A 25,200-nucleotide genomic window follows, 5' to 3' on the forward strand; every position below is an offset into this window, starting at 1 on the left:
TGTCTGCATTACATATTCAGGGAATGTGGGTGGTGCAGTGGTCTAAACCATTGAGCCTCTTGGGCTTGCTGCTCAGAAGGTTGGCGGTTCAAATCCCTGTGACAGAATGAGCTCCGGTTGCTCTGTTCCAGCTTCTGCCAACCTAGCAGTTCGAAAGCATGCCAGTGCAAGTAGATACATAGTACTGCTGTGGCAGAAAGGTAAATGGAGTTTCCCTGAGCCCTGGTTTCCGTCATGGTGTTCCGTTGCACCAGAAGCGGTTTAGTCATGCTGGCTACATGACCTGGAAAGCTATCAGCGGTCAAACGCTGGCTCCCTCAACCTGAAAGCCAGACAAGCACTGCACCCAATAGTCACCTTTGACTGTACGTAACTGTCCAGAGGTCCTTTACCATGTACCTATTACCTATTCATATTGATTTTTTAAATTGTGTTGATATTGCTTCTTTTATCTCTTATATTTATTGCATTATAATTTAAATTCATAGGTCATACAATAAAAAACAAGGTAAAAATAAATAAAAGAAGCAATTAAAATACAACTAAAAACAGTGCATCACAATGGCTACAAGAGGCAGTAAAATCATTAAGTGGTCTGTCAAGACCCTCAGCAATTTTTAAGTGGTCGGTGGTGGGGTGGAACTGGAAATCACTGAGCTAGTGATTTATAGTCTGAGTCACTCTCTTTGCCCCTGTCAGCTTAGTCAAAGCTGCTTTCACTTCTTTGTTCCGAAGTGTGTAAATGACTGGGTTGAGCATGGGTGTCACCACATTGCCAAAGATCTGCACAGGGGTCACCAAGATTTCACTTAGGGATGGCTGAGTATATATCAAAGCACAAGGGCCAAAGAAGAGGGTGACCACAGTCAAATGTGAGGCACAGGTAGAGGCTGCCTTGCGCCGTCCTTCCCCGGAACTCATCCTCAGGACAGAGTAGACAATGCGAACATAGGATGTGAGGATGAGGATGAAGCAGGTCATGGGCACAACACCAATGTTGGTGAAGCTCACCGTCTCGATGATGAGGGTGTCGGCGCAAGCCAACTTGACGACGGGAAAGATGTCGCAGAAAAAGTAGTCCACTTCACTGGGCCCACAATAGGGCAGGGTGAAAGTCAAGGTCGTGAGGATGGTGGCATGGAAGGAGCTGGTGACCCATGTGCCAGCAGCCAAGATGGCACATACCTTCCAGTTCATGATGATGAGATAGCGCAGTGGGTGACAGATGGCGACGTATCTGTCATAGGCCATGACGGTATAAAGGAGGCATTCTGTGCTCCCTAGGAAATGGTAGAAGAAGACCTGGCATACACATCCGCCCAGCGGTATGACTCTGCTTTGCCCCCAAAGGTTGGCCAACATCTTTGGGGTGCTAACGGAAGAGAACCCAATGTCAAGGATGGAGAGGTTGAAAAGGAAGAAGTACATGGGGGTGTGAAGACGGGAGTCAGTCAAGACAGCGGTCATGATCAATAGGTTCCCCAGCAAAGTGCACATGTAGAAGAGTAAGAAGACAGGGAAGAGGATGTTCTGGAGACCTTCTGTATGGGGGATACCGAGGAGGATGAAGTGGGTCACCACCGTGAGGTTTTCTCCATGGGACCTGTCCCTACAGAAGAAGAGAAGGGGGAATACCCCATAACAGAGAACAGATTAGGAAGCATGGAGGCTGCAATCATAAAACCACTTGCCAAGGATCAAGATCCATGGAGCTAGAAGATAATACTTTTTTCTGGAGTAAACAAGTCTAGGATTGTCCTGTTGGTGAAACCAGTGGCACATGTCAATGATAGCACAGGTGCTTAATTATTTGGATTTTCTCAGGTTCAGCTAGTAGCCGTTTGCATATTATTCAATAAATAAAGGACCAGCTTCTTCTTCCTACTTCTTATACAGCGGACAGAGTAACAACATGCTTGTAATTTTAGTATAAAAAGAGTATGGCTTACCAGAACAACAGTATCTCCCTTTCCCCAAATGCAATAAAGAAGAAAATGGTACCTTTGATTCTAACGAGGCAAAATGACGCTTATAAGAAAAGCTAAGCACATAAAATCAATACTACTGTATTTAGATTGCTTGATTTGGGCAGAATTGTGCCCTAGACATTTTAACTGTTAGAAAAATGGAAAAATCTACTTTGAAGGGAGAAAAACCTAAACTGAGACATACTGAGAACTCGTAAGCAAATATGATCTATATATCTATAATATCTCCTTGTTAAATAAAAATGACAATTTTCCCAAGGGAGAAAATAATAATAATCCCATTGTATTTAAATCTCTGCAGTATAGCCAGCATTTCTCCTAGGGGCAAATGCAGGGAGAAAAGTTCACATTTATAAAACAGAACAACAACAATGTAACAATAAATAAGTCTGATATCCTAACTCCACTTACCTGCACATAAATCCCATTGAACCCTGTGAGACGTACTTCTGAGCAGACATGGCTAGGATTGCATCGTTTCTGAGGTTTGGGTTTAGTCAGCACAATCCTAGCCATGTCTAACTTAGACATAAGTCCTATTGAAGTGCTGAAGGCTGCAATCTGAACCTCACTAAATTGGACGTGAGCTTCATTTAATTCATTGACTTAGTTCTGAGTAGACATGGTTAGGATTGCTCTGTAAGTATGAATATAGCCTAATATATACATGGTCACAAAATGGTTCTTTCCTCCCTATTCCCTCTTGATTACTCTAAAAACGGCACTTCATTCTTTTTGTTAAGAAGGGAAATGGAAAATGCTAAGAATTCTGGAATTGTTCACCCCCTGCACCCTTCTCTCATATGACCTAAAGCTGCACATGTTTCAATTGCATTTAAACCCCATAGAATTAGGTTCCTTTTCATTTAACTATGAGATGTGACAGAGGTGAGGCATTTAAAACACCCCCCCCCAAAGCATCCTTTTATCTGATCTGAATCTTCCAACATTCAGATTTTTTGGATGCTCATGAGTTCTGATATTATGAGAGAGGGAGAAAGATTTCTTTCTACCCTTAATTTTAAACACTCATTTCATGTTGCCTTTTTACACACATTTCCTCTAATCTAAAAAGTCCCAAATGTCCTTGAATGGGACCTCAGAAGAGGTACAAGTACCATGCTCTGTCCTTTCTCTTCCTGGAGCACGAAACAAAACCTACTCTTTCCTCCAAACTGTCAGTTTATTGGCTTTCACCCAGCCTGCTCTCCACACCAACTGTTGTTGTTGTTATTTAGTCGTTTAGTTGTGTCCGACTCTTCGCGACCCCATGGACCAGAGCACGCCAGGCACTCCTGTCTTCCACTGCCTCCCGCAGTTTGGTCAAACTCATGTTTGTAGCTTCGAGAACACTGTCCAACCATCTCGTCTTCTCCTTGTGCCCTCCATCTTTCCCAGCATCAGGGTCTTTTCCAGGGAGTCCTCTCTTCTCATGAGGTGGCCAAAGTATTGGAGCCTCAGCTTCAGGATCTGTCCTTCCTTCATGGATCACTGCCTTGTCGTGGCGAAGGGGCTTGAATAATTCAGAGAAGCTATGAGCCATGCCATGCAGGGCCACCCAAGATGGACAGATCATAATGGAGAGTTTTGACTAAATATGATCCACCTGGAGCAGGAACCGGCAAGCCACTCCAGTATCCCTGCCAAGAAAACTCCATGGACAAAAACACCAACTGTCCCTCCCCCCAATTACATCGCACATTGTATTTTCAATCCCTTTTGTCTCTACTGCTGCCCATCTAGTGTAAGAGCTCCAGGCAGGGAGGGACAGAGTACTTAGTCTCCGGACCAAACTCAATTTAGGACAACAGCCATAATATTAAAACTTAGCCTGTAGTTGGAGAGGACAATTCCTCTTCCATGTCTTCTGCCCTCTGTTCCCATCAGCTTGGCAGACAAAGAAAATTGCCATTTACTCTGTGAACCCAATTATCTACACTGGTGAAGAGAGACATACATTACGTTTTACGTTCTCTGGGCACAGCTCGAGGGTGACTCCGTTCCCAGACTACTCAATGCTGCACCCAATTATAATTTCACACAGAGGCTTAATTCCAGTGCTCCTCCATAGCCCTCACTATCCTAATATCTCAGCAGTCCCATCTTTTAAATTGGTTTGAGTCCATCAGGACCCAGCTCCCTGCAGTGATGGTCCTTTGGGCTACCCGTCCAAACTCTTTCAGGGGGTGAACAATTAAACATATTTTTTTTTTAACATTCCAGACAAGCATTGATTAGAGTAGACTCAAGGGGTTCTTCAATGTTAATGAGCTCATTGGTCTCTCTCTGTCTCTCCCCCCCCCCCATTTCTGCTTCTTGCAACAGCTAGTTAGGCCTTATGCAATGATTGGGCTCCAGTGTGCATTTTACATATTTTCTTTCTCTTTTGGTAATTGTAAGGGGAAATAACTTCAAATGTTGCTTTTGAAATTAGATTTTAAGAACATTAGAATTTGCGTACAGTGCAGGGAAAGTTTAGAGTTTTAAAGCCTCTTCAATGATGGAGGTTATTAAAATTATGTGGATAGAGAAATTTTATCCCCCCTCCATAAAACTAGAACTTATAGACACTGAATGAAGCTGAATGTTGAAAGATTCAGGACACACATGCCACAAGAATTTTAAGGTCTCATATATAGAATAAACATTCATAAATGCACACATATCTAAATATATGAACCATGTGTCTGAATTAGTATGGGAGAGCTAAACCTGAAGCCATTTTGGCTTTCCTAATGAACTCAAATATTCTGCTGCAGTAAGGGAGGCAAATGGGGAAAGCCTTCCCATTGTCTTTTTGCTTGCAGATCCTGTCTTAAGGGTGTATTTGTGTATGAATAGGGTGAGCCTGTGACCTGGATTCAGGAACTAAAGGATTAACCATCACAAAAGAATGGCCAGGTAATGCAACCAGTGATTATTATCAGGTATCCTGGCAGACAGGATTTCTGCTGTAGACCGCCTCCTTCTGTGATGTGTGTATGATGTTTTGGGAGGTGGTCTTGGGCTACAGGGTGGGCAATTTAAATAGTCTATATAAGGGCTTGCACACCATTGTTCAAGGTTCTCCTCCCTCCTGCATGTGGTGAGTGGGGACCCTGTTGCAACAGTTTGATAAAGATCAGGCTTACTAGCCGCTTTGCTTAATATACAGTGGCTGGAAGCTGTTTTCTCCGACTGATAGGGAACCCACTTAAGGACTCTATATGGGCTCGGAATACCCCATAAGGGAAAGGGAGCAGTTTTTCTTATGACACATAAAAGAAGCTTTCACTGGCAGACCTTGGGCTGCGTGACGCTAAAATTTGGCACCCCTTGCTTCTCACGCTCCGTTCTACAGTGCTTTTTTGTCACCCCCTGCAGCGCAGCACCAGCCATGCCAATGTGTCTTATTGATTTCATAGGCACCGAATGTAGACCAACTGTCAGGGGCTCCTGGTTTGTATGTTTGTGTGTGTATGTGGCTGCCACCTGTGGTCAACCAATGAACTGCAGGTGGCAGTGATGAACTTTCTGGACTGATACTGCCCACCTAGGCTTCCCTTTGGGTTTTCTTTAACCAGTTCTTCTTCAGCTCTAATGATTCTTTGGTGGTTCTTTCATGTTGAGCCCTGGTTTAATCTACTGTCCTCTCCAGCTCATCAGTTCTGGCCAATGACCTGCCTCATATAGGTCCTGGTTTCTAGCTGCTGTCTCACCCCAGACTCTTGCTCATGACCATCCAAAACCATTGACTGCAAATAATTATTCCCCAGTGGAATTTATAATAACTATCAGTCTCTCCCCACCCCCACCCCAAAACAAACCACATTATAAATGACACTGACTGGAATATAATGAAACCATAGGGCATAAACATGTTCTCAGATGGGCACATTCCCTCCAGAGGGAACGAACAAGGATCTGCTCTTAAACTCAGTGAAGTTGCAGCATTATAAAGATACAGGGGGAGATGAAATGATGCCTCTCTAGGTGAAAAACATTGAGCTGATTATCCCCTGCAGCTATCCTCTGTGTCTCATGCCAACTTTTTTTTTCCTTTCTGTGTCTCAGAAGAAACAAATATGAATGAAAGGAAATCTGATTTGTGGGCTGACCTAGCCACAGCATAGCTGAAAGCCTTTAAGGTGTTCCAACAGCCTCCATGTTCTCTCCTGCAGCAGAACACATAGCTACCACTCTGGAAGAGGATATAGCTTCAGGATTTCCTCTGCCCACTCATTTGCTGAAGTTATGTCTGAGTACATCTGGGGCAACTCCACTGAAATAGCTTGCACTGAGGGGCCACCACGACCACTGGTAAAACATCAGGTGAGTCTTCTGAACAGAAACAAACTGAAATGATATAAATGATTTAAGGTTGACAGCAACAAATTCGCTTCTGCCAGAAGTTCTCACCATTCCTCTTGGAACTGTCACCAGGTTCTATAGCAAGCGTGTCATCAAAGAGTTCATTTAGTCAATAACAGTCCGAAAACTGCATTGAATAGCGCCTCCCAACTGCATTTATGGAGGAAGATGGAAAGAAGGACAGGAGATGCATTTAATAAATAATAAGATTAAAAAACTGAGAATAATCTTTCAAGAGCTGTATCATGGCAAAAGCATTAGTATGCTAATGTTGGATTATATGTGACTTGTATGGATTGTCCCGTCCCCCCTCCAGCTTATCACTGAACTCCAGTAAGCTGACTTAAGGTGTTCTGGGCAGGAAATAACTGTTGAGAAGTGGGCCCTATGGATGCAGAAGCCCACTGAACTCAAGTGGGAAAGCCAGGCTATTTTTTCACATTTGTTACAAAGTGGTTTGTAATGGATACACCAGTTGGTGAAAGGATGTCAGAACTACATTATAGCCAAGCCGTGGGTGAATACATCCTCCCATACCAAATCTGATGATGGGTTTTATGTCTGGCTGATTCTGACAAGGAGATTTATTGCCAATCGTTCACCTGACGTTGACTTATTAAGCCAAGATTTTTTCAGCCTTTCAAAACTGGGCTCTTCCTAGTGCCTGTTGCTAGTTCCTACAGTTGAATGTAGAGAGCCTTTTAGTTCTGTTCTTTTCTCTAACACAGTTAGAAAGGAAACTCTCCTTCCCTCTCTAAAACAATACATAGGGAAACAAGAGTGGAAAGCAACACCTCTTTGTCTCTTGTGGTGCAGTTACCACCACAAATCCCGTGCTGTTCAGCAATGATCTGCTACCTGGGTTCCTTAAGATATTAACAAAGGTCTAAGTTGTTGCTGGGACAGTGGTGCCCATTGGAAATGGTAGGGGAAAAGGCAAGAAGACAGACAGTGGGTGGTGCCAGAGCCAATGACAGAGCGAACGAATGCAAGTTTTCCCTAGAACTCCTCTGGGCAAGACAGAGACAAAGGAAGAGGAAGCAGGCAGGCCCTTGGATCAGTTGTGACTAGGAAGACAGGCAGGTGGGCGTTGGCTGAGAGCAGACTGAGGTGGGTTTGGTGGTTCTCCATTCACCTTAATGGACTTGTTTCCATTGTGCTGGGAGGAGGCCAACAACAGCTTCTATAGATCATGTCCTTCCCTACAACTGTATAGGTGTCACCTACTTTTGGAAAACGTTGTCATCAGTAGTGATATCTCACCTTCTCATTCACTTCCAAAATGTTAATCAAACTTATCTAACTGATATTAATATCTTACCAATGGAGTGTGCAAATGAAACAGCACCAACAGAGTTCATCCTCTCAGGGTTCCAATACCCACCAGAAATGAAGGTCCCTTTGTTTCTCTTCTTCTTGCTCATGTTCCTGCTGACCCTGACTGGAAATTCCCTCATTCTCTGGGTGGTGGCTTCTGACCTCCAGTTGCACAAGCCCATGTACTGGTTCCTCTGCCATCTGTCCATCCTGGACATGGCTTTCTCCTCCGTCGTTGTTCCCAAAGTGATTGCAGGATTCATCCCTGGTGGAAAGGTCATCTCCTTCACAAGTTGCATCTCTCAGTTATTTTTCTTCAACTTCCTCGGATGTGCAGAAAGTCTCCTTTACACCTTGATGGCTTATGATCGCTTCTTGGCAATTTGTAAGCCTCTCCATTACAGCAACATCATGAATGGGAAAGCCTGCCTTGGCCTCTCCGTGGGGACGGTGATTGGAGGCTGTTTGAACTCAATAATACAGACAACCCTCACCTTCCGTTTGCCATACGGGCAAAGAAATGATGTTGACTATATCTTATGTGACATCCCTGCAATGTTGAAGCTGGCTTGTGCTGATACAGAGTTCAATCAGATGATGGTGTTGATAGATATTGGCAGTGTGGCAATGACTTGCTTCCTCCTTATCTTGACCTCCTATGTCTACATCATCTCAGCTATTTTGAGGATCAGCAGCAGGGAAGGGCGTCGACGGGCCTTCTCAACCTGCACAGCCCATCTTACTGTGGTGGGAATATATTACCTCCCTGTGGTTTATCACTACCTGAGGCCAGCTTCTCAGGACTCCATGGATCCTGTGGTTTGTGTGTTCTACACCACAATAACCCCATTTTTGAACCCGCTCATATATACACTTAGAAATAAGGAAATGAAGACTGCTGTGGTGAAAAGGTGGGGTGGGATTGCCATGTAAAGAACCCCCCCATGTGTGCAATTCTGTTTTCTGTTCCTTTTGACACATCAAGTCCAGTGTTAGAAACTGAGATATGAAAGCTAGGAGCTAAATGGCACCTTAAACCTAGGTTATGGGTGGAACAACTTCATGCCTAGGCTCGCTTTTTTTATAACACGGATACAAAGTTGAAAATGAATGAGCTGCAGCTAAAATATTATGTTCATTTTTCACATAGTCTAGTCCTTCCCCTGCCCACCCCCCTAATATTCATAGGAGGGTCCCTTCTCCAGTCTTCAGAGAGTGGCTGGAAGTGGAGAGGCAGAAAAAGGTCCTCCTTTCCTTCCACTCTGCAGTTTTAATCTGAAATCTTAGGCGCTGTACAGCGCCAGAGCTAAGAAACTGCTTGCACTAATGAAATTCTCTGTTGCAAAATGTGCCTAGAACAATGGGAGTCTCGAACCCTCATCAAGTCAAGTCTGATTGACTTCACCATGTGGGCCTAGGGAGTGATCAATGCTTCACTGGAGGAGGCAGGGCTACCCACCTGTCTTGAAAGAGGCTGTCGTCCATCCCCTCCTTAAGAAGACTTCCCTGGACCCGGAAGTGCTAAACAGCTATTGCCCAGTGGCTCATTTTCCCCGTTTGGGTATGGTGCTTTAGAGGGTTGTAGCAGTCCACCTTCAAGCATGGTTGGAGGAGACTGAAATTTCTGAATACATTCCAGCCTAGTTTAAGGCCCAGTTATGGCACTGAAACTGCTCTGGTCATCCTGGTTGATGACATTTGCTAGGAGAGAGATGCAGGGAGTGGGACCCTGCTCATTCTTCTTGATCTTTCACAGTTGTTTTGATGCCATTGACAATTGTATCTTTCTGGAACAGCTCCTGGAGATGAATGTTGGGGGCATTTGAATTCATTTGATCTGCTCCTACCTCCAGGACTGTTTCCAGAAAATAGTTATGAGAGGTCATTTTTCAACACCCTCAGATGTTCCATTTTGTCCCCTATGCTATTGAACATCTACATGCAGCTGCTGGGAGTTGTGATCAGGGGTTTGGGAGTGAAGTGCCATCAATATGTGGGACACTCAGCTCCCTCTGAATTTGGAGAGAAAGCTGACTTGCTAGACAGGTGTTTGGAGGCAGTGATGGGCTGTATTTGGGTCAACAAATTGAAGCCTTTTCTGGGTACCCTGAAAGGAGCCGATTCTTAGCTTGGGAATGTTCCTGGATCCAACATTGACATTTGGAGCTCAGGTAGTCTTGGTGATCAAGAGTGCCTCTTTCCAGCTATGGCTGTTTCACCAGCTACAGCCCAATTTGGACAGAGATGACTTAACTATAGTACTCCATACTCTGGTAACTTCCAGGTTGGATCTGGAGCTGCCCTTGAAGATGACTCAGAATTGGTCCAAAATGCAGCTGCCATTGGCTGGGGTTACCTTTAGAACTCATATATCCCCTGTTCTAAAATAGCTTCATTGGCTGTCAGTATGTTTATGGATGCCCATGTTAGTGTTTAACGACCTAAATGACTTAGGCTCTAAATATGGGACACACTGACTTTATCTCCACATACCCTACTGTATGTGAAGATCAACAGAGGGGGCCTGTGGCGATCACACAGGGTCCCCGGACGTTTGACGGTCTATTGATCCCTGTGCCACCACTGTGCTCGCTTCCCCGCTGCCACCAACCCGTTACTCCCGGGTACACACTGAGTCCAGATAGTTATTAAAATTGAACCAAATATAGAAGTTTATTTACCGTATTTTGTGCCCCGTAGGACTCACCGGCCCATAGGACGCACCTAGTTTTTTTGGGGGGAAATAAAGAAAAAATCCCCCCCCCAGGTGCGGGGCTGGAAGAACCAGGTCGGGGAACAGAGGGAAGGCGCGCTCTGCCTCCCTGCTGTCCCCCGAGCTTGTGGAGCTGGCGATGGGGAGAAGTGCGCTGAGCCCGGGACTGCAGGCAACTTTGCGCAGCCATCGGGAGCCCGGCGGGACTTCGCGCCCTGCCCCCGATGGCTGCACAGAGCTGCGCTGAGCCCGGGACTGCAGGCAGCTCTGCACAACCCTTGGAGCTGGTGTCCCGTAGGTTGCACAGAGCTTCCTGAAGCCTGCATTCACCCCATAGGACGCACACACATTTCCCCTTCATTTTTGGAGGGGAAAATGTGCGTCCTATAGGGCGAAAAATACGGTATAAGCGTTAACAAGTTTATAGTTTCTCAGATAAAATTCTTGTCAGTTTCTTACCTTTAGTTTCTTTACCGGCCTATACCTTCCTAATACCTTCTGACTGATTATATCAACTGTTTGAATGACTCCTCTTAACAGATTCTCTCACTCTCTCACATCAGACTAGCCCAACCCACAGACTTATCCTCTCTCCCCTTCTCTAACTCCAGACTGACTTCTCAAGAACTCTAACTCTAACTCTAACTCCTCCCCTTGGGTTCCTATTGGTCAGTCATTTTACACTTAGTTAACCCTTTCCTTATGAACCCAGTATGATGTCACACACCTAGGAGGGCAAACGCCACAGGGCCCTCCTGGAAGTTCCACCTCCCTGAGAAGTTTGGGTGGCAGTGGCCCAGGAGAGGGCATTCTTTGTGACAGCACCTAAGTTGTGGGATTCCATCCCAACAGAGGTGCACCTGGCTTCTTCACTATGCAGCTGGTAGCAGATGCTAAAGACATATCTCTTTACCTTGGTTTTCACATAATGCACAGATTGATGAAAATAACATGTGAAATGCATCATATTAGGGGTGATATGCTTTGTAGAGAGGTGTAAATTGAGGAAAACTGAATGCACAACGTTACAATAAATCCACATTAAGATGCTGGTGAATTTTCTGGTGTTTTATTTATTTAAAAATAATAATTGGAAACTGATTTGGGAACATGGAACTCATACTTGAATAAGAAACTGAGATTGATGTCCTGGGTATGCAGACAAAATGGTTTCCAGCCTCTTCAGCAGCCTCCGCTTTTGTAGCTGGAGTCTATCAGGGTTCTGCCCTCCCAGGCTCCGCCCACCATTTGACCTGACTCCATCCACCATTAGCTGCAGTCCCCAGTCCAAAGGTACAATGGTGCTGAACGAGGGACGAACACTCCTTTTATCCCCAAGGAGCAGACCTGAGGGAAGTCCTCATGAAGACTCAGTCAGCTCCACCCCTAGGTGTGCCCGCCCCTAAGCCCACCTGCCATTGGCCAATCCACAGGTGGCCTGAATTCAAATTATCCAACTGCTGTGAGAGGCTGCTGCATCTCTCATCGGCTGGGAAAATGTGGCTGTAGCAAAGGCCACAGAGGTGGGGCAGGGCCATGCCACAATGCTATGCCATCATGGAAAGTAGGTGGAACTGTCCAATTGCTGTGAGTCAGTGGTGCCTCACTGGTAAAAATAGAATAAAAGCCCTAGCTCTCCTCCCAGTTCTCCATGGTGGGAGGATCACCTGCCCATTTATTTCACTTAGTGATTAGAGAAAGAACATCTAACATATGTCTAAGTGATTGAGAATTATTTCAGCCCGAATGTCTCGTCATAAGTGTTTGAGCCAAAATCTATGTCAACACATGCTGAGACCATGATCCACAGGAAAACAGGGAGCTGCCATATACTGTGTCAGACCATTGGCCCATCTGGCTAAGTATTGTCAACACTGACTGGCAGCTGCTCCCTGGAGTTTCAGGCAGTGAATCTCTCTCTATCCTACTAGGAGAAAAAGGGGTGGTGGCGGCTGGACCTTGGACTTTCTGTGAAAAGGTAAAGGCACCCCTGCCCGTACGGGCCAGTCTTGCCAGACTCTAGGGTTGTGTGCCCATCTCACTCAAAGAGGCCAAGGGCCAGCGCTGTCCGAAAACACTTCCGGGTCACGTGGCCAGCGTGACATCGCTGCTCTGGCGAGCCAGAGCCGCGCATGGAAACGCCGTTTACCTTCCCGCTAGTAAGCGGTCCCTATTTATCTACTTGCACCCAGGGGTGCTTTCGAACTGCTAGGTTGGCAGGCGCTGGGACCGAACAGCGGGAGCGCACCCCGCCGAGGGGATTCGAACCACTGACCTTTCGATTGGCAAGCCCTAGGCACTGAGGCTTTAACCCACAGCGCCACCCGCGTCCCTTGGACCTTCTGTAGGCAAGGCAAATGTTCTGTGTATACCCCAAAGGCATCTGATTGGCTACTGTAAGACTAGGATGCTCAACTTAGATGAGTCTTTGTTCTGATCCAGTAAGGCTTATTTTCCTTGAGTGACAGGCTAGACTAACAACAACAACAACTCCTTCAACCCACCTTTCCTGAGAACTATGGATTATATGAAGGTGGAGGTAGGTGTGGGGATTGGCTGAAAGGTGTTGCAGAAATAAATTCTAGCAGACACAATTCCACTCAGTCCTGCTTAGATTAAATGAGCGGCACTTAGTTCCTATTGAAATCAACAAGATATAACTCATGAGTAATGGTGTCAGATTGATTTTAGTGGGACTGAGCTTAGACTAGATATAAACCAACTGTCAGGAGCTGCTGTATTTTGTGAGTATATATGTCTACTTATGGATTCAACCAACGAGCTGCAGGGGGCAGCAAATAACTTTCTGGGCTGGCTGCTCATTGGATCATCTTGAACCTGTTCTTCCTCAGCTCTGATGTGTTTCTCCTTCAGTCCTGCTGGGTTTTCAGTTCTGGTCATAGCTCCTGAGGCCTGCCAGACCCCTGCCCAAAACTCAGCCTTTCCACAAACAACATTGTTTGCAAATAATTGTTCCCCCAGAGAGTTCTTAACAAGAATCACAACTCAATGAGGGTTTGAGACCCATTGGCTCCCCTCACCTGCTTTAGCCAACCAGTTGAAGCCATTTCCTGGGGTGTGGACTCTGTTGCATGCTGACAGCTTCTAGGAACCACAGGTGAAAGCTGAGTGCAGGGTGGGGGCCAAAAGTGGAGAAACTACCTTGAAGGAGCATGACATGTCCCCCACCAGAGGTACTACCACTCCCCTAACACTGCTGTTTATTGTATAGGCAAGCACAACTTCAGTTTGCCTTCAAATGCAAAGTGAATAGAAATTCTTCCCCATCTGTACTCTGTAGTAAATGAGTTTAGATGTGCAGCCTCAGACATTTATGTTGCAGTCTGGAAGGCAGCCATGGATAAACAGCAGTCGCCTGGAGAAGGACTGTATAAATTGAGCTTTAAATGCATGCATGGAAACAGATGAGTGGTGCAAACAAATGAGAATTTGTGGTTCCAGATTGTTACTCTTCATCTTGCAGGCACCAGGTGGCAAATGACAGAAAAAAAGACAGTAGAGCTCAGGTGAGTATCCCATGCTCAAGAGCTGCTTACAAACAGTGGAATGCAAGAGTAGGTTTTAGAAAAGCTCGTTTATTTTCTCTGATTTTCAATAAAACTAATTGCAATAACAAGAATTCAGTTAGTTAAGTGAGCGCTGTGTTTTCTACTGCACAATTTCTTCACGCCAACTTTCATCTCATTGTTCCTCAGAGTGTATATGAGAGGGTTTAAGAGAGGGGTCAATGCTGTGTAGAACACAGCAACAATACCATCAAGGGAGTCCTGAGATGGTGGACGCAGGTAGTTGTAAACCACAGGGACATAATATATAACCACCAAGGTGATATGGGCTGTGCAGGTGGAGAAGGCACGTTGTCTCCCCGTGGCAGTGGGAATCCTCAGGATGGCAGAAATGATATACACGTAGGATGTCAGGATCAGGAGGGAGCAGGTAACAGCCACTACTTCAACGTCAACCGAAATCACCATCTCATTGATGGATGTGTCAGTACAGGCCAGCTTCAGAACAGCTGGGATGTCACAGAAGATGTAGTTCACCTGGTTCCCCCGTCCATATGGCAAACGGAAGGTGAGGTAGGTCTCTACCACAGAGTGCAGGCAGCCTCCAAACCAAGCGCCAAAAGAAAGACAGGTGCCCAGACGATGGTTCATGATGGTGCCGTAGTGGAGTGGCTTGCAGATGGCCAGGAAGCGATCAAAAGCCATCACAGTGTACAGCAAGCACTCTGAACAGCCCAGGGTGTGGAAGAAGAAGAGCTGGGTTGCACATTCTGCAAAGGAAATGTCCCCATTGCCCTTGAGCATCCAGGAAATCATCTTGGGCACCACCACTGAGGAGACCATCATGTCTATGATGGACAGATGGCAGAGGAACCAGTACATAGGCTTGTGCAAACTAGGTTCCAGTGCGACCACCAAGAGGATCAAGCCGTTTCCAAAAAGAGACAATATATACATGAGGAAGAAGAAGGTGAGCAACAGGATCTTTAGCTCTTTGGGATATGCAAACCCCATAAGTTCAAAATGTTCAAGCACTGATGTTACATTTCCACACTCCATTCAGGCAATACTTATTATTCTGAAACCTTTGCCAGTCTACTGCCAATCACCCAGAGAGCTAACTTCTGCCTGCTTCTACTTCAGACACCACTATCCTAGCTCCCTATAACACCCTTTCCCCCCACTCCAGTAGTCCTTGAACAGAAACCGAAAGAACCAAAATGCTCAGTAATACATTACTATTTCAGACACACAGGGATGTACCCAATAAATTCTACTCATACTATACCTCTTGAAATTTATTTACATTATTTTCAATATATCTGCTTTGAACATGACTAACATTGGATAAAACCTCTGGTATATAGGGAGGAGACAGCTATATCGCAGACCCCCAACACATTTTTTTCATTTTGTCATTGAGAGCAAAATTAGCAGAAACATCCTGATTTTGAAACATAGGCTATGAATGGGCTGTTGTTAGCTGGAATGCTCCTGTGATGGTAGTTTACCCATCACTGTTCATTACATCATTTTATCCCCCTTCTTCTGGAGCAGCAACTGATGGCTGATATATTGAACAGAGCAGAGGACCTTCAAGAGAAGTGCTGCCTTTTACTCTTCTTACTCCTACAAATGAAACAACTCAGTCTATCCAGATCTCACCTAACATATAGAAAAACAGATATGGAGTAGAAAGAAGGTCAGTTAGCTGCAGATCTTTGGTGATAACCATCACGTGCATGAATCTATAAACCTTGTAACAAAATACAACCTGATTATTTTATCAGTCATTAGTACCCAGTTGGCATACAAGATATCCCATCTACTCATCCCCCTCCTCCTTAAAATAAAGGTTCCTTCAAATTCCCCTCATCAGCTTTTGGGTAAGAGATAGCTTTGTTGGCAATGAGTTATCAAAAATATTGGGCATATTCTTCTGATATAGTTGTCTGGGCTCAAAGCAAGCACCCACCTGAAATAAATGGCAAGAGGAGCCTAGGCAATTGGCTTCCTCCTGAACACCTGTCCTCAGGTACTCATATTTATCCCCTACCTGCATTGCTTTCTTTTCCTTATCCCCACACTGTCATCTCATTTTGCATGTTGTGGGACATAAGCTTGTGAGGCATAGCATGATCTTGAGTTAATGATGATAGGAGCTGAACCCCCAGAAGTCCTTATTAAAGTGTTACTTCCTTTGGGGGAACGTCAAGAAACCATTCCATGATGCAACCCTTTGAATATTTATGCACATCACAATTATATTCATTTGAACACTTCTTGGGAGAGGAGGTTGTTTTTCCATCCATATTTGACTTTCCACATTATTGCTCAGCAGGAAGTGGAGCTAACAAGGTGGCCATCTGAACACTCCACTGTAGCTCCAGCTGCCATGGCATGTGCTGCCAAGAGCAGTAGAGAACTACATCATTCAACCCACAGTAAACATTGTCAACTTCAGTAGCAAAATACATAGTTCAGTCCACAGTACTGTTCCATTCCCATTTATTTTCCAACCTTGTTGACCAAAGCAGAGATGATTAGGGCATAAAATGAACCCCTTCCCTCAGCAGTGATTGAATTAATCAAAATTAAATAACTTATAACTAAGTACCAGTTTATGATATTGGAGTTTGACACAGTCCCTAGTGACTTGCTTTCAAAGGCATTCTGACTGTGATACTGGAGGAAATGAAACCATCATGACTAGTAGCCACGAACAACCTTAAACTCTATGATGGTGTCTATCACTACATTTTCTGTTGTGGTGGTTTTGAGTTGTTGTCTCAAAAGACAATGGAGTGGGAATTGTAGTCCAACAACTTATGGAGAATGCCCCATTGGTTACCCCTGCTTCACAGTTAGTATTTGAAAATAACCAGGTCCCAGTGGTTTACTCCACTGTAGCAGGTTTCCATTAGTTCCACTGCATCTATTCTCTCAATGACAACTGGGCACTCCAGCTGACACATTTTGGCTCAAAAGCTTTTAACATTCACTTATAAAGACCAACAGACTCTCTCACTCTCTCTCTTAATGGCTCTGGCATGTATGTTTCCCCTTCAAATTTCATTGGTCTCTTTCAATAGCTGCTGCTGTTGTTGTTGTTAACAACCACCACCACAACAAAATTAAATTTATATACTGCCCATCATCCATAGATCTCAGGGCTATTATGTGCTATTGCACTTTGATTGCTTAGAAATATTTTCATCCTAATCACTTAGGGATGATTCATCCTGAACCAGAAGTTGCTTAGATCCTATTAGATTTCCCCCAGTTCCATCTTCTCACAATACAAAAAGCCAACAGATGAATAGTTTAGACAAAGAATATTTTTAGGTTTGAGATTTCTATTTACAACAGGTAAAAAGAAAGAGTAGAGATCAGGGAAATGTTCCATGTTCAGATTATTTGTTGTCTCTAGCTATTCCTAAAATACCCATATCTACTTAACAGTTGGACTGCAAGGATTTCTCAATATATAATGTTTTCAAGAAGATGATCTCATATGGTTAAGGGAGTGCTGTGGTTTCCTACTGCACAATTTCTTCACACCAACTTTCATCTCATTGTTCCTCAGAGTGTATATGAGAGGGTTTAAGAATGGTGTCACCGCTGTGTAGAACACAGCAATGGTCCCATCAAGGGAGTCCTGAGATGGTGGACGCAGGTAGTTGTAAACCACAGGGACATAGAATATCACCACCAAAGTGATATGGGCTGTGCAGGTGGAGAAGGCACGGTGTCTCCCTGTAGCAGTGGGAATCCTCAGGATGGCACAAATGATATACATGTAGGATGTGAGGATCAGGAGGAAGGAAACCAAAGACACAATCCCAATGTCAACAAAAGTCACCAGCTCATGGAAGGATGTGTCTCCACAGGCCAGCTTCAGCACAGCTGGGATGTCACAGAAGATGTAGTTCACCTGGTTTCCCCGTCCATATGGCAAATGGAAGGTGAGGTAGGTATGTACCATAGAGTGCAGGCAGCCTCCAAACCAGATGCCAATAGAGAAGTTGAAGCAAATCTGATGGTTCATGATGGTGCCGTAGTGGAGTGGTTTGCAGATGGCCAGGAAGCGATCAAAGGCCATCACGGTGTACAAGAAGCATTCTGTGCAGCCCAGGAAGTGAAAGAGGAAGAGCTGGGACACACAACCTGTGACGGAGATGATCCCATTGCCCTCTATCAGCCAAAAAATCATCTTGGGCACCACCACTGAGCAGATCATCATATCCAACACAGACAGATGGCAGAGGAACCAGTACATAGGTTTGTGCAAATGAGGTTCCAGGGCTACCACTAGAAGGATCAAGCCATTTCCAGAAAGAGATAATATATACATGAGGGAAAAGAAGGTGAGCAACGGGAACTTTAGCTCTTTGGGATATATGAATCCCACAAGTTCAAAATGTTCAAACACTGATGTTACATTTCCACACTCCATTTAGGCAGCACTCATCTTAGCAGAACAGAACGGATGGTGATAATGGTCACAAATTGAAGGAAAACCAAAGTCAGCATCTCTTGGTGGGATGTGTCAGCTCAGGCTAGTTTTCACCTAGTTTTCATCAGTGGGTGGATGCAAATTTCAGTTATGTCTAACAACTCCTTTAATGTGCCAGTCTTTTATTGCCACATGATATAAATGGCAAGAAAGTCCTAATATGTCTTGTATAATGCATCTACCCCTCTTGTTCTGATCACCCATCTTTATAATCTTCTTTTTGTTCCCTCTCTGCTCTCTTCTTATTTTGTGTCTCTTAGGTTACCAAGCCCTGGCCATTGGGGTGCTCTTGAGTTAATAACAGCTGAAACTCCAGAGGGCCTCATTAAAATGTTGATTCCTTTGTGGGAACCATGGGAATCATTCCATAATGGAACCTTGTGTTTAGTTATGTGGCTTACTAGGCAGCATAAGTGGTGATGGTGGATACATTATGTGGTTGGTATATGTAAGGTGTGATGGGGCATGTGTGTGTTTGTGTGTGTGTGAAACCACTCTTTACCCCCCTTCCCACTATGTCCCCTAATCCTAAGTTCCTGAGTTCAATGACTTGACCTAGCACCTGATGTTCAGCAAGCAGAAGAACTGTCCCATTGATCAGGCAAATGCACATGGCCAGGATTTTGATATTTATGCTAGATGTGGCCAATCCAGGCAGTACATTACTCAAATATATTTCACCAGAAGCCTGAGAACAAGCTGTGTTAATTATGAACCCCCAAATTTGGAATTTCCTCCAAACCTCCCAAAGAACAGAGTAAATGATACATCAAACTCGGGTACCTTATTAACAGTGCTTGAAATCCAACCTTGTTCAATTTACTCCTAATCTGGGCCAAAGTTTTGCAATTGTTTTGCAGAATTTGCAGTGCAAACTTCATGTTTTGCAGAGCCCCCAAAACTGAATAGCTGCAAAATGCTGTAAAACTTTGGCCCAATTTTGGAGTAAATCGGACAAAGTTGGATTTTGAGGTGTTAGCCACATGTTCTTATGTTTGTGTTTTATCTACCCCATTTCCAGTCCATGCTTTATTTTAACCCTTTATATCTTTTTCAAAACAGTTTATTAGAGAAAATTAGTATCTGAAAACATTACATAGTGCACTTCAGCAATACACTATGAATATAACATTGGCATCAATATGTCTAATCCTGAGAACTATGATTTATGATGAACGAATCTTTATTTTTTTACTGAAGAAGTGTGACTCAAAGTATTTAGTAAAAATATCAATTTATTTTTTATTTGTTAGTATTAATGTAACAGAAAAGCAAAATCTTTTAAAATAAAATAGTTTTTCAACCCAAGATGTGGATAGTCATCAGGGAGATGCTTATACAAGAAAAGTAAGTAAAATTATACACATATATATTAAACTAAAACATGTTTCAGGAGGACCATACTTCTTTCTTAAGGACAGGTAAGGAATTATGCAGAAAAGCAAAAGTTATTCCAACTGCAAAACACCCTAGAACATGGCAGACATCCTGAGAAATTCAGAAGGGAATGCAAGGCGGCTTCTTCAAAGTATAGCCACATAGTTTTTTTTTAATATATCATTTAATTATTTTTGCTTTTCAATCCTACCTTTCAACCAAGGAGTTCAAGGTGAAGTACATTTTCTCCTCCTCCTTTTATCCTCTCCTTACCCTGTGAGGTTGCTTAGGCTGTGAGATGGTGACTGAGCCAAGGTCACTCAGTGAGCTTCATAGCTGACTGGGAACTTGAACCTGGTCTCTCAAGTGTTAATCCAACAACCTAACCAGTACACGACACCACACCTTAAACTGAGCATAGACAACACTGGCAGTCACCCCAGGTCCCACAGAACTGGTTGGCTAAGTTCCAGCCAATTCCATCATTGTTTCTGCTCCCGTAATAATAATAATAATAATAATAATAATAATAATAATAATAATAATAATTTATTTGTACCCCACCCATCTGGCTGGGTTTCCCCAGCCACTCTGGGCGGCTTCCATAGAAACAAAAAATACAGTAAAATATCACAGATTAAAAACATCCCTGAACAAGGCTGCCTTAAGATGTCTTCTAAATGTCAGGTAGTTATTTATCGGTTTGACATCTGATGGGAGGGCCTTCCACAGGGCGGGCGCCACTACCGAGAAGGCCCTCTGCCTGGTTCCCTATAGCTTTGCTTCTCGCAATGAGGGAACCGCCAGAAGGCCCTCGGCGTTGGACCTCAGCGTCCGGGAAGAACGATGGGGGTGGAGACGCTCCTTCAGGTATACTGGGCTGAGGCCGTTTAGGGCTTTAAAGGTCAACACCAGCACCACAACCAATTCATCACACGGTGAAGCCAATCCGACTGGCATTCTAAAAAGCAGCTAAAAAGCTGTGTGAAGATGGGTGCTGTTTACTCTGCATTCCCACTCCACTTTTTCACCAGAGCAGTCTTCATCTCCTTGTTCCTAAGTGTGTAGATGAGCGGGTTCAAAAATGGGGTTATCGTGGTGTAGAACACGCACACCACAGCATCCATGGAGTCCCGAGAAGCTGGCCTCAGGTAGTGATAAACCACAGGTAGGTAATAAACACCCACCACAATGAGATGGACTGTGCAGGTTGAGAAGGCCCAGCGACGCCCTTCCCTGCTGCTGATCCTCAGAATAGCTGAGATGATGTAGACATAGGAGGTCAAGATAAGGAGGAAGCAGGTCATTGCTACAATGCCAATGTCAACCAACATCACCATCTGATTGAGCTCTGTGTCAGCACAAGTCAGCTTCAACACGGCAGGGATGTCACAGAAGATGTAATCAATGTAGTTTCTTGACCCATATGGCAAATGGAAGGTGAGGGTTGTCTCCATGATTGAGTTCAGGCAGCCTCCAATCACCGTCCCCACGGAGAGGCCAAGGCAGGCTTTCCAATTCATGATGTTGCTGTAATGGAGGGGCTTACAAATGGCCAAGAAGCGGTCGTAAGCCATCAAGGTGTAAAGGAGACTTTCTGCACATCCGAGGAAGTGGAAGAAAAATAACTGAGAGACGCAACTTGTGAAGGAGATGACCTTTCCACCAGGGATGAATCCTGCAATCACTTTGGGAACAACGACGGAGGAGAAAGCCATGTCCAGGATGGACAGATGGCAGAGGAACCAGTACATGGGCTTGTGCAACTGGAGGTCAGAAGCCACCACCCAGAGAATGAGGGAATTTCCAGACAGAGTCAGCAGGAACATGAGCAAGAAGAAGAAAAACAATGGGACCTTCAACTCTTGTGGGTATGGAAGCCCAGAGAGGACAAACTCTGTTGGTGCTGTTTCATTTGCACACTCCATTGGTAAAAGAGGCAGATTTAGGGGAGTGTGACTGGTCTGGTTGCATGGGACACGGAGCTTCAAGGGTTCTGTAGGGGATGTTGCAACTATGCTTTAGAATGGAGTGTGAGAAATGGGGGGGGCCCTCTGAATTTTGGGGTTGCACAGGGCGCTACTGAAATTTGAGGCCGCAAGATCTGCTGCTATTCATAAGATACTTTGCAGTAGGTGGGATCATAAACTGGGGGAAATAACAGTGCACAATATTCAGAAATAATCCCAAACTATATTAATATCAGGATTTCATGCACATGATGTTTTTGCCATGATCTCATTCTCCAAAGACTATTTTGAGCTTATTTTATTTTATTACTTATTAAATCCTTAACGTCTTCCAGAAATGCATTTGGGAGCTATTCAATCCAGTTTCCTGATAGGCGTTGGCCAAATGACCTCTTTGATGAGATTATAGGTGTGCTATAAAATCACTGGTAAAATTACCTGGCTAGAATGTCTGATGGATCATAGGATAATTTGATCACTTAATAAGACATCATTAGCAAAAGCTTGCTGAAGCTTAGTTGTTATTATATCATTGCAGTTAGTTTCTGTTCAGGAGACTCATGGATATTTTACCAAGCTATTTGCCTCAGACATACCTTCAGTCAAACGTCAGCTAGTTGAGTGTGCAGAGGAGATTCTGAAACTAACTACCCTCTTCAGAGTAGTAATTGTGTGATCTTCTGACGGAGATTAAACAGAGGGTGTAGGAACACCTTAATTGCTTTCAGTTGTGTTGTGGCCAGGCAAGTCCAAAGCACACAAATTAGATTTTCTTTTATTCATATTTGTTTCTTCTGAGATGCAGAAAGAAAGAAAAACCAGTCTGGGGAATACAGGTTGGCTACAGGATAGCTGTAGAAGATAATCAACTGAACGTTTTCCACCATGACAGACACCATTTCGTCTCCCCCCTGTGTCTTTATAATGTTGCAGCTTCTCTGAATTTCATGCTACCTTCTTACTTGTTCTCTCCGGATATGTGCACATCTGGGGAACATGTTTATGCCCTATGGTTTCACCAGAGTCCAGTGTGCATTATTAAAACTATTGTTTATTTGAAAGTTAAATAATTGTTGTTGCTTGGAACTCTACTGGGGAACAATCATTTGCAAACAATTGTTCTGGCATAGAGGCTTCGTTATGGGCAAAAGTCTGGGGTGAGACAGCAGCGAGAAACCAGGAGGTATTGGCCAGAACTCATGGGCTGGATAGGACTGAAGGGGAAACCAGGGTTTCAACATGAAACAACCACCAAGAATACAGAAACATATCAGAATTGAAGAAGAACTGGTTAAAGAAGATCCAATGGGATGCCTGGGTGGGCAGTATTGGTCCAGAAAGTTCTTCACTGCCCCCTGCATTTCACTGGATGACCACATGGGGCACACACAAAACCAGCAACCATAGGTAGGTACCACCTGCACACTTACTACATAAATTGGACTTTGAATCCATGTGCACAGATAGAGGAAGAGATGAGTGGTATAACCAAAGGAGACTTTGTGGTCATGGGTGATTATTTCCTATCATGTGCACAACACATTGTAAATGGCATAAAGGGTTACAATAGAGCGAGGTGGGTATTCGATGCTCAGGTTGTGCACCATGGTGTCTGTCTTTTCTTGCAGTGACCAGAAAATCAAATGTTCATAAACAGCCAAGATCTACATAACAGTTGGACTGCATGGTCCTTTAAAAATAAATAAATTGCAAAAAACACACACAAAGCAAACCAAAAGGCATGGAATATTTGTTTCCTCCTGGTTTCAGCAAAACTCCTACCTAAAACCATCATAGAATTGGAAAGGATCATCTAGTTGAGGGTTTCCCAGACATGGGTCTGCAAGTTCAAAAACAGCTGGAGATGCTAGCTTGGGAAACCCTGATCTTGTCCAATACTCTGCAACACAGCAATAAGCAACTGTCCCTTATGAGGATCGAACCTGCAACCTTGACATTATCAGCACCATGTTCGAACCAACTTGTTAGAACCCTGCCATTTTGTACTGCACAATTTCTTCAAACCCACTTTCATCTCATTGTTCCTCAGTGTGTATATGAGAGGGTTTAAAAAGGGGGTCACTGCTGCATAAAACATGGCAATGATGCCGTCAAAGGATTCCTGAGACGCCGGCCTCAGGTAGTTGTAAACAACAGGCACTTAATAGATCATCACCAAGGTGATATGGGCTGTGCAAGTGGAAAAGGCACGGTGTCTCCCCTTGGCAGTGGGAATTCTCAGGATGGCACAAATGATATAAATGTAAGATGTCAGGATCAGGAGGAAGCAAGCCATGGCGACCAACCCCACGTCAATGAAAGTCACCATCTCATTGAGGGATGTGTCCACGCAGGCCAGCTTCAGCACAGCTGGGATGTCGCAGACAATGAAGTTCACCTGGTTTCCCCGTCCGTATGGCAAATGGAAGGTGAGGGAAGTCTCTAGAGCAGAATGCAGAGCACCTCCCAACACGGTACCCGCAGAAAGGTAGAAGCACACACGGTGGTTCATGATGGTGCTGTAGTGTAGTGGTTTGCAGATGGCCAGGAAGCGATCAAAGGCCATCACAGTGTACAGGAAGCATTCGGTGCAGCCCAGGAAGTGGAAGAAAAAGAGCTGGGCTACACACCCTGCAAAGGAGATGGCCCCATTCCCTCCCATCAGCCAAACAATCAACTTGGGCACTACCACTGAGGAGACCATCATGTCTATGATGGACAGGTGGCAGAGGAACCAGTACATAGGCTTGTGCAAGTGGGGTTCCAGTCCTACCACTAAGAGGATCAAGCCATTTCCGGAAAGACACAATATGTACATGAAGAAGAAGAAGATGAGCAACATGGACTTTAGGTCTTTGGGGTACAGGAATCCTAGAAGTTCAAAATGTTCAAGGACTGATGTTACGTTTCCACACGCCATTCAGGCAGTACGCATCATGGGAGAACAAAATACATGGCGTTGTTGGTCACAAATCGAAGGGCAAGCAAGTCAGCATCTCTTGGCCGGATGTGTCAGCTCAGACCAGTTTATCCTGAGATGTTACCCCAGAGTGAACTATTTTGGGTAATGTTTAGAGGTAAAAATATAGAAATATCATTTTAAGACACTTGTAGTCTAACAACCCCTCTAATACAGCAATTATATACACTTGGTTTTCATGCTGCTCTGAAGAGAGAATGTGTTTCTGAATTGAAATCAATGCATTTCCCTAACCTATACAGTTCTCTACTACTCTAAGGTATGGGAATTCACAAGTCTTGAAACCCATTATTCACCTGTAGTTCTTTATACATCACACAAATCTTTGGGATAAAAAACACACAAAACAGTTCCTTGTCTACATTCCCATACTCCCATTGTTCTACCATGGTGGGTCTTGCATAGAAGCCCTAATGCTCCAAAACACAGCAAAATTAGAATTTGTAAGTCAAGTCTACTCAG

The 25,200-nt window shown here is 44.3% G+C and overlaps 3 protein-coding genes and 1 pseudogene across 4 annotated transcripts; 1 reads left to right on the plus strand and 3 right to left on the minus strand.

The window, feature by feature from the left end:
- Positions 1 to 657: 657 nt before the first annotated feature.
- On the minus strand, positions 658 to 2,449 carry LOC310662262 (olfactory receptor 10D3-like; the record flags this gene model as incomplete). The annotated part of the gene is made up of 2 exons (XM_083409042.1): positions 658 to 1,609; positions 2,400 to 2,449. The coding sequence occupies 2 exons, from the start codon at positions 2,447 to 2,449 to the stop codon at positions 658 to 660; spliced, it is 1,002 nt and encodes a 333-aa protein (XP_083265168.1).
- Positions 2,450 to 7,661: 5,212 nt separating this feature from the next.
- On the plus strand, positions 7,662 to 8,588 carry LOC310662263 (olfactory receptor 10G6-like; the record flags this gene model as incomplete). The annotated part of the gene is made up of 1 exon (XM_083409043.1): positions 7,662 to 8,588. The coding sequence occupies one exon, from the start codon at positions 7,662 to 7,664 to the stop codon at positions 8,586 to 8,588; it is 927 nt and encodes a 308-aa protein (XP_083265169.1).
- A 5,421-nt stretch (positions 8,589 to 14,009) lies between these two features.
- Positions 14,010 to 21,716, minus strand: LOC310662264 (olfactory receptor 10G6-like; the record flags this gene model as incomplete). The annotated part of the gene is made up of 2 exons (XM_083409044.1): positions 14,010 to 14,620; positions 21,383 to 21,716. The coding sequence occupies 2 exons, from the start codon at positions 21,714 to 21,716 to the stop codon at positions 14,010 to 14,012; spliced, it is 945 nt and encodes a 314-aa protein (XP_083265170.1).
- Positions 21,717 to 21,867: 151 nt separating this feature from the next.
- On the minus strand, positions 21,868 to 24,678 carry LOC310662265 (olfactory receptor 10G6-like; annotated as a pseudogene). The gene is made up of 2 exons: positions 23,788 to 24,678; positions 21,868 to 21,936 (listed from the first exon to the last, which is right to left on the minus strand). The product of its transcript is annotated as an olfactory receptor 10G6-like (transcript).
- Between the last annotated feature and the right edge of the window lie 522 nt (positions 24,679 to 25,200).

This window comes from Podarcis tiliguerta (assembly GCF_965153285.1).
Source record: "Podarcis tiliguerta genome assembly, chromosome: 13".
In the NCBI taxonomy this organism is placed as follows: Eukaryota; Metazoa; Chordata; class Lepidosauria; order Squamata; family Lacertidae; genus Podarcis; species Podarcis tiliguerta.